The sequence below is a fragment of the Populus euphratica genome, unplaced genomic scaffold, assembly GCF_000495115.2.
Source record: "Populus euphratica unplaced genomic scaffold, PopEup_1.0 scaffold366.1, whole genome shotgun sequence".
In the NCBI taxonomy this organism is placed as follows: Eukaryota; Viridiplantae; Streptophyta; class Magnoliopsida; order Malpighiales; family Salicaceae; genus Populus; species Populus euphratica.
In genome coordinates this window covers 283872-294007 of record NW_011500066.1, presented here as the reverse complement: position 1 = coordinate 294007, position 10136 = coordinate 283872, and the positions used below count along the sequence as shown (strand labels likewise).

At 36.3% G+C, this 10136-nt stretch overlaps 1 protein-coding gene across 2 annotated transcripts; it reads left to right on the top strand.

The window, feature by feature from the left end:
• The first annotated feature begins 1414 nt into the window (after positions 1–1414).
• Positions 1415–8706, top strand: LOC105108253 (receptor-like serine/threonine-protein kinase ALE2). 2 transcript variants are annotated; one of them, XM_011002499.1, is made up of 11 exons: positions 1415–2071; positions 3849–3932; positions 4296–4421; positions 4533–4745; positions 4845–4922; positions 5163–5270; positions 5370–5741; positions 6186–6476; positions 6839–7231; positions 7330–7573; positions 7729–8706. In XM_011002499.1, exons 1-11 carry the CDS (start codon positions 1993–1995, stop codon positions 8366–8368), a joined length of 2628 nt encoding a protein of 875 aa, XP_011000801.1. In that variant the 5' UTR covers positions 1415–1992; the 3' UTR covers positions 8369–8706. The 2 variants fall into 2 exon arrangements, with proteins under 2 accessions (XP_011000801.1, XP_011000800.1); XM_011002498.1 differs by having other exon boundaries at positions 1416–2071; positions 3843–3932.
• The last annotated feature ends 1430 nt before the right edge of the window (positions 8707–10136 follow it).

Here is a 10136-nt window from a genome sequence, read left to right as displayed (position 1 = left end):
TACCAAAAACCCAAACAAAACCCTCTTCAACATGCTTAAAGGGGAGATCTAACGAAGAAGAAAATAAACCTTGAAATTATTGAAGAAGCACACATGTACTTTGCAGTAGACGGTGCAATAATGGCCAGCAAAAAGAACCCAATATTTATCACCGACACATTAAATCGAAGCTTAAGACAACATCCCATGGCTGAGGCCATGGAGATGGGGGTGCACTTTTGCCCTCCAAGTTGATAAAAAATGAAAGAGAAGATTAGCGATGGAGGTGACATCCGACACGGAGTCCAAAACCAGTACCTAACACCAGCGGTGGGGGCGTCCAATTATACTGCAGCATGACGTTGATACATGCTGCGTGCTTGATTTGAAATGCAATATAAATAAACAATCTTTTTTGTTTTAATCTCCGAGCTATAATTGTATCGAATATTCATCAAGATCATGGTCTGAAAGTCTGTCCGTCCTTTGATTTTCTCGGGCACTGTCAATAAAGCAACAATTATTGGGTATCCAGCATCATGGGTTATACCATTTAATTTAATTTAGATATTAATGTCAAAATTCAAATAAAAGAAATGAAACTTCAATCTTTAAGTATCAAAGTGAAATCCACTTTTCTTCTTTCTCCTTTCCTTTCCTTTTCTTTTCTTTATATATGTACATATCTTTAGTGTGCTCGAGGGATATTAGTTAGATAGTTATTATACCTGTAATGCAGGTTAGATGAATTTTTTTTTTTTAAACAGGTAAAAAATCATCTTGCTAGTGTTACATTATTCTTGTAAAATAAATTCTTAGAAGAAGTATAATAAAATAAATTATAAAATATATTTTTTAATAATTCTATTATTAAAGGTTGAAAATTAAATTATAAATAAATTCAATTTATAAATAATACATAATAAAACAATATGAGTTTATCTAGAATAACTTATATATAATTTGAGTCATATGATTACGATAACTTAAAAAAATCAAAATAAATTATAAAACTTAATTTATAATGAATTTTTTTATTGAAGAATGAAAATAAATAAAAAATTTAAATCAACTAGATTAATTTATCAAATTTATAATACGAGTCATAAAATTAAGATAATTTCTTGAAAAATAAATAATAAAATTTAATTTTTTATCAACTTAACATTATATATATATATATATATACACACACACTAAATTAACAGCTAAACTCATTATAGTTACTGAGGAAAAGTTAACCACCTATAAAATAAAGTTTGAAGAAAAAATAACGTCAATAAAAAAAAATAGAAAGAAGAAAACTAGTTTGACTTGATGGCACAGTTCCCATTCAAACCACGACAGATTGAAAAAATCAATAATTTAGCACTAATCACAGAGAGGGAGTCAAAACAAACCTAACTTTAGCAAAAAAACATTAATACTTCCACAGATAAGAGTGCTTTTAGAGATCATTTTGCCACTATCAGCTGAAAAAGAAGTCAGCAATTCTTATATCAAACAATTCAACGCACCGATAACTTTCAGCCATGAAATGATCCCACACATCCACTAACCTCGTGGAACTCTCCAACCTTTTAAACTTAAAGTGCCACCCACCCAGTTGTTTTAAGGGTACTGTGTCGCCTTTTAAGCTTTGATCAGTTCTAATAACAAAACAAAGGCAAAACTTCATTTCTTATTAGTCTGAGGGGGAAAGGAAAAGGAGAGCCATGTACTCTTTGTCGGTTCTCCCCACCTAACTCATTCTTTGTGTGCTTTTAGTTCATCAACTCATTACTTCTCTTTTACTATATGGGTGGGTCTCTTCTTTTCTTTTGAAGTAGTGTAAGTTGTGACATGTACACTGTAGGGTAGTTTGTTCCTTCAAGTCTTCTACTCATGTTTTGTATCGTAATGCCATTTGAGTTTTTACTACTTTTTTTCAATACATATCCTCCTTCACTTGGATGGTCGGGTGAGAGTTGAGAGATATTACGAGGGGATCTTTCAGTCTCTTTACAGGTGAAAATGGGGATGCAGCTGGAGGGTTTTTTGCTGGTGATCATGTTCCTAGTTGTTGGTGCTTTGTCTGTTCTTGGATCTCCAGGTAAGGGAGTTTTTTCTTTACCCTTTGTAGTTTGTTCTTGCATTGAATTATGCTTGATCCACCCACTAGCTGATACACTACATGCTAATCTCTGCTGAGTTTTTAATTTGGACTGGATTTGAGAATCTGGGTTCTATAGCTTTGTTGTTTCTTGGATCAACAGCTTTAGAAGAACTCCATTGTATGCAAGAACCTCCTTACTCTTGATTGCAAGGGATACACATTTTCTAAAGGGTAGGTCACACAGTGAGAATTATGAATCATGAATTTGCTCAGACCTGTCCCTGCACCCGTTTCATGATCTTTCTGCACAGAATCTGATGTTGAGCTAACCCACCCTGCTATCAGTCATTGAAACTGAGATTTTGTTTTACATCTTACAAGGATTACCCATCCTGATTGCGTTATCAGTGTTATCAACCTTAAAATAGAAAGATAAATACTGCCACAAAATTTCTATCTATCTCTTGTTTAGTTCATTTCATTCAAATTTTACCTTTTGAGCACGAATTTGATAAATCAGGCCTTATCTCTCTTTAATGAAGAAGGAAAAAAAAACTAACATTTCTAAGATTTATTGTTTACCCAATCAGCTTTGAAAATGCCATTAAACTGTGGAGGTCATTCCAAAATCCCTGCTTTTGCTTGTTACTGCCAGGCAGTGAGCTCTGAGCAGTGAGCTGTCGTTGTTAGCATCTTCATGAATATATGTTACCAGTCTACAATCACAAACGAAAACCACCCATAGGTTCATCAATGTACTTCATTATCTGATCTTATGGTTTGAAAGCTGCTGCGCAGCTTATGCAGCCTTTATCATTCTAACAGAGTTAACAGCATTTGCAGCATTAAATGCATTATCGTAGCTCTTAGCTTCCCGGACACTAATTAAAGCTTGAAAAATTTATCATTTATCACTGTCTTGACCACTAAATGATAATACAAAAAGTACTAGAACCAATACAATAAGACTTTTCTTGATCTTGCAATCAGAATATAACTGAAAGAGCATGTATTTGTCGTGAAAATCAGCTAAGCGGTATCTTTGCAGGTTCTAGATTTAATTATATGTTATACAATCAGCTTTATAATGGTTGATGTTGTACCTCACAATTCAGTTTACCATAAGCATTCTACGCCACCTTTCCCTCAATAGCCATGGAACAATCAGCTTTATAATGGTTGATGATGTACCTCACAATTCAGTTTACCATAAGCATTCTACGCCTCCCTTCTTTCAATAGCCATGGAACAATCAGCTTTATAATGGTTGATGATGTACCTCACAATTCAGTTTACCATAAGCATTCTATGCCACCTTTCCCTCAATAGCCATGGAGCTTTAATCATCGGGGTGTGACATGTTTTACACATTTTCTTTTCCATTGCTTGCCAACAAGTTGAAGATATAATTGACGCGTGTTCCCCGAGCCTTCAATACTATGCTGTTTCTATAGGTTTGCTGGCGAAGTCTCTGAAGTTGAGCTGTTCTTTATCATTCAATGAAATAAACAAATTGACAAATCACACGCAAAATATTTCAATTTCGGGAAGGTAAACCTTCATAGTGAAGTACTTGTATAACATTTTGCACCAAGCCCACTCTTTGCAGGTTTCCCGTGGAATCAAGTCAATTATCAATCTCTTGCAAATTATATCTTCTTGTGCTTTATATGTGATGTAATCCAATCTTTTTGTTTCATATGTGATGAACACCACTTTTGTGTGCTTCAAATTGTAATGCTGCATTGGTAATTCATTGATGCTGCAGTTCCAGTTGCACCGTCACCAAGCAGAATGCCCCAAGAGCCCCCTACTGCTTCCCCAATCAGGCCAAGCCAACAGCCATCCGTTCAACCAGGTGAAATTTTTTTCTTAAAGAAAAAATGAAATTGCATTATAATCGGGGAACAAAATTTCATATCCTGCTGCAAATGTGTCTTGCTAAAAATGGAAACAGCATTCAATATTATTCTATGCAGAGTTTTTCCCTGGATCCTTTTGATAACATATTGAAGAGGGTAGCCAGGAACTGTTTCTAAATGTTCAATTCTAAATTTATGTTCTATAAAATGAAAGACACATTTTCAGATAATGAAAGACAACAATAAGCTGCATCTCTACACCCTTGCATTTGACTGCGTAGCACAAAACAATACATAGATGCTTCTTAAATTGATTACAGATTGAATCTTTATATATATATATATATATTATGATACAGACCCTGCCTTCTATTCAAAGCAAGCTCCTTCCAACCTCGGTCGGGGAAGACATGGAAACAAAGGTGTCACACCTTCTTACAAAGCGTCCCACATTTCATCATCATGGGGTCAGTCTCCAACTAAAGGTCAGTGGGTAGTCTAACATAATTTTTCCACTTTTAAGATTCAGGTTAGCTCAAGGAATACTATGCCTTTAATTATATGTATTTTTTTTTATAAAAAAAAATCTTTTCCAGTTGTAGCTCCTCATCCACACCATGCCGTTAGGCCTTCAAGTATTGCACTTGCACCTTCTATTTCATCTTTTGGAACTCCTGCACACGAATGGGCTCACAGACCTGCATATTCTCCTTCAATCTCAAATCACAGACACCATGGTCGTGGAAGGAACCATGTCAAAATTCCTGAATCATCCTACCGAATCCCTCCCCCTGAATATAACCCACTTGGTAGGATTCTCTAACCTGATGGGACCTTAATAAATGCATTACATTAATTTGCCAGTTAAGCATTACCTCAGGAAGTACAAAATTTCTCTGAATTTTTAGGCCCTTCTGCCTCTCCATTTCCATCAATGAGCTGGGAGTCTCCTGTTCCTGCCTTATCACCTGCAAGCAATTTTACCAGTACAGGATCCTAACTTTTTTGTATTTGATTCAATCTTGGAATCTGTAACTTCATCATGATGATTGCTTACAAATATCTTACTGAGATCATCTTTTCTGTCTGCAAGTGCACTCTCATTCACCTGCAATGTCTCCTTCTGATCCATCCTTGAAGAAGGTTGATTCAATCTTGGAATCTGTAACTTCATTATGGTGATTGCTTACAAATATCTCACTGAGATCATCTTTTATGTCTGCAAGTGCGCTCTCATTCACCTGCAATGTCTCCTTTTGATCCATCCTTGAAGAAGTTGAAGGCTCCACCACCATTACAGATTCTGACTCTGCCTCCTCCACCTCCTAATGAAGGTAAAAATATGCAGATACCTTACAGTATAATATATCCATTACACCATCATTTAAGACTTGGAATATCACGCATGTGCTTATTGCTAAAGGTATTTGCAGATTGTGCATCACTAACATGTTCAGAGCCATTAACATATACGCCTGCTGGATCACGCTGTGGTTGTGTGTGGCCAATTCAAGTTAAACTCCGTTTTAGGGTCGCAATATACACATTCTTCACTTTGGTTACAGAGTTAGCTGAGGAAATTGCAGCAAGTGTTGCACTAAACCACAGCCAAGTCCGCATCATGGGAGCAAATGCCGCTAGTCAGGAGCTAGAGAAAAGCACTGTTCTCATCAACCTGGTTCCACGAGGAGTAAAATTTGATGATTCTTCTGCATTTTCAATCTACAAGAAATTTTGGAACAGACAGGTTCTCATAAAGCCTTCTCTCTTTGGTGCCTATGAAGTATTATACGTTCGCTATCCAGGTCATCTTTTTAACTTCCCTGAAAATCTTTTTATTTTTATGGAAATTTCAAGGAAATTTTACCTTTGCCAAACTTCACTGGGATCATTTAAACCTTTAGACTTACCCTTGGACACTTTCTTCTTGTTTTGAGGGACTTTTAGTTGAGGCCATTTTATTGCTGAAATGTCTGATGAAAGAAAGCCCATATGGGCTTTTTCTCAAGCAGTTTAATTGAGGGGTGTTATAATTCTTATATTGCCTTTTTGTTTTCCTAAATTCATGCCCCTGAATATTTGCTCATCACCTCTTGTTTTGACAATGTAAAAAACTTCAAGCCATATTGATATACAGTTGGCCTGTAGGAGTTATTCTTCCCTGCCATTCAAATAAAAGTTGCTCATTTAGACTTTAGACTTCATACTTGTCCTGGATTTCCAACTTCTGAATCTCTTATAACCTGCAGGTCTTCCACCATCTCCACCTTCACTTGAGAGCACTTCTACTGTTGATGACGGACCATATACCGGCCATGATAACAATGGAAGGACAAATAAACCTTTAGGAGTTGATGTACCAAGGAGGAAAAATAAGGGGCTTGGTGGAAGCATGGTGGCTGTAATAGTTCTCTCTTCTTTCACTGTCTTGGTTATATGCATGGCAATTGCTTGGCTTTTGCTGTTGAAATGTGGAACTCAGGTTCATGAACCTCAACATGTTCTACAGGAATTAGAGTCCTCACCAGTAAAAGGGTCAGGTACAGAAACTTTGACCATCTTATACAACTTGTTCTAGAAAGCCCTAAAGCTATGCACTACTTGAATCATGAAGTTCATCTTCTTTTTATTTTTTTTAATGAAATTAGTGATCTCAAATTGTTTTTTCAAATATTTTTTCTACATTCTATGTCATAAAATTTTCTTCTTTTCTTTTGATAAATAATTTTATTTTTCATTTCTTGGAAAATGAGATGTTAGAATTGGCATCCTCGCTTGAAAAACTTTTTCCTGCTTAACTTGCATTTATAGTGATCCTTGTGTTTTGTACATTCTACATCATAAAATCAAGCTTTATCTGTTGTAATGTTTGAGCTTATAGATTCCAGTTTATACCTGGCAGGGGCTACTGGGCCTACAATTTTTGGAAGTATGCCCACTTCTGAATCTATGTCCCTCAGCTCTGGGGCAATGGCATATACGGGATCTGCAAAGACATTTACTTTGAATGACATAGAGAGAGCCACCAATAGCTTTGATGCTTCACGAATCCTCGGAGAAGGTGGATTTGGGCTTGTCTACAGTGGCTTGTTAGATGATGGAAGAGAAGTGGCTGTGAAGGTCTTAAAGAGAGATGACCAGCACGGTGGCCGTGAATTCTTGGCAGAAGTTGAGATGCTCAGCCGTCTGCATCACAGAAACCTTGTTAAATTGGTTGGTATTTGTACAGAAGGCCATACCCGTTGCCTGGTGTATGAACTTATTCCAAATGGAAGTGTCGAATCATATTTACATGGTAGGTAAAACCCAAAAATATTTCTGTATTTGTTATATCTAGATCATTGATTTCTTGAAGAAATGGTTTTACTTTGTGCTGTTTTTCTGTGATTGTAGGAGTTGACCAGGAAACAGATCCACTTGACTGGGATGCCCGGATGAAGATTGCCCTAGGTGCAGCTCGGGGCCTAGCATATTTGCATGAAGACTCAAGCCCCAGCGTGATTCATCGAGACTTCAAGTCTAGTAACATACTGTTAGAACCTGATTTTACACCTAAAGTTTCAGATTTTGGCTTGGCTAAGGCAGCAGTGGATGGGGGAAATAAGCACATATCAACACATATTATGGGAACTTTTGGGTATAATTTACTCTGATTTATCTTTATACATTTTATTGGCAGTTAAGGAAATGAATTGATGAATCAAGGCATGCTTCAGGTTATTTATTTAATTTTTCAGAATTTGTTTTACAGCTTAAACGCATATCTTATCATATGCTATTTCTTGTTACCAGTTATTTGGCACCAGAGTATGCAATGATGGGTCACCTTCTGGTGAAGAGTGATGTTTACAGCTATGGTGTAGTCCTCCTTGAGCTCCTAACCGGACGAAAACCTGTAGATTTGTCTCAACCACCAGGTCAAGAAAATCTTGTTGTGTATGCTCGCCCACTCCTCACATGCAAGGAGGGCTTAGAAGCGATAGTAGACCCAACTATAAGGTCCTCCGTCTCATTTGATACCATCACCAAAGTAGCAGCAATTGCATCAATGTGTGTGCAACCAGAAGTTTCTCACCGGCCTTTTATGGGTGAAGTGGTTCAGGCCCTGAAGCTTGTTTGTAATGAGTTTGATGAAGCAAATATGCAGAGGTCAAGAAGTTGCAGCCATGAGAATCTTATTGATTTAGAATGTAAGGATGAAGTTTCAGGTGAGAACATGGAAAGTTCACAGCCCCCTCACCCTGTGCCATTATCGAAATCTGATTTGTTGACAACATCTATGGGATTTGAGGGTCAAGAATTTGGGTCCTTTAGGAGACATGCTAGCGCAGGAACTTTGAGAATAGGAAGAAGGCATTTCTGGCAGAGATTAAGAAATTTATCCAGAGGCACCATGAGTGAGCATGAATTTTCTTTAAAATTATGGCCATGAACCACTTATGTGGTGCAAATCCAGTAAGCTCTTTCGCTGTGGTTAAGTGGGCTTCCTTGACTAAACAAGCGAAAAAAATCTGTTCCACAGGTGGATGCAAGACGCGGTCCTGTGCATCTTGCAAAGAGCTTGGGAAAACCCCACATAGACTTTTCTTTATTGAATGTCAATGAAAGCTTAAAAGCCAGCAACGAAGATGAACTTTTGTGCCTTCCAGATTCAATTATGCAACCGTTAGCACAATGGGATACAATGCCATGGACCTTATTGTAAATATTGGTTTCTTTCGACTGGCAATGCATTCCCAGCTTTTCAGGGTTCCGTTCTTGCTGCATAAAGTTTTTGTTTTTTTGTTCTAGATAATGGAATCCTTATGCTATACAAGATTTCCTGTATATGCTTGGAGTAAAAGGGTTACAGTGCTCTTATTGAAAGGTCTCAGACAATTCACATCACATTTCATTTCTACCTTCAGCTCAATGCATGTACTTCACTTGCATTTCAGAGGAACGTTAAAGAGGGTGTCCGCGCTTCGCCACAGGCAACCTTCCCATGTGTAAATGAAATTTCCGTGAGGAATTGGCGAGCTTAAATGGCATCATAGATGGCATCGTAAAACAGGTGTTCTAAGATAGGCAAAATTTCAGGACAAGATTTCTCCCTAAAACTTTCAGATGGTATGAGTTTCACGTGTACAGCATAGGTGCAAAAGCGACAAATCGCAAGCTAATAATGATGAGAGTTGTCGTGGACAGTGACAGTGATAGTGTCTTTTTGTTTTTGTCTTGAAAATTTATTATTGTTATTTAACTTTTGATTTTATTTTTGAACAAAATTTTAAAAAATAAAATAAAAATAACAAAAAACAATAAAAACTTATAAAATATATTCTTGATATTTTTACAAAATTTGCAGCATCTTTTTCAAAGAATTTAAAATAAAAAAAAAATTATTATTATTATTTTTGTGATCTAATTATAATTTTATAAAGAAAAGGACTGATTTGAAAATTAAAAATCCTATTATTAAACAAACTAATTTTAAATCAAAAGGTCCATAATTAATTCCCTTGATGTAATTTTTTTTTCTTTACTTTGTCTTCAAGTTATAAAATGAGTAATAAAGATTTATTTTTAAAATTTAATAATTAATTTTAATTTACTTTGTCTTCTAACTAATTTTTTTATTATTATCAATAGGCAAGGAGAGATTTTAGTATAGAATTTCAGGAGGGGAAGAGATTTTAAAAGAAAAAAGAATTTTAGAAGAAAATTAATTAAAGAAAGAAAAATCACACACACCCAGGTACTCTCCCACCCACAAACACACTCATACCAAAAAAAAAATATAGTTTCTCCAGTCTACCGGAAACAATCAAAATTCGTGGCAAGCCAAAGAGAATCGACATAATTAACCCTTCTCTCCCATCCTCCATGGAAGTAGCACCGTGACCCTCGAGCCAAAATAGCCCAAAATAATTACTCTTCTCTACACCAGCGGTTTACTCTCCCAAAAAATAAATAAATAAAAATCGAATCAACATAATTAAAACCCTTCTCTCCTAGACTCCATTCCTCCAAAAAAAACAATGGGGGCACCAGGCCTTTTTTCTTGTGGATCCAACGTTGATGATAATTAACTCTCACTACAAGCCACACTAGAAGAGGCTAGATCTTCATTCTCACAGCTGCAAGAGCAACAACATAGCACCGTGACTTCTTCTCTAGTAATAGCATTCCAGTCGTTCTTCCTCAACTGTTCACGGATT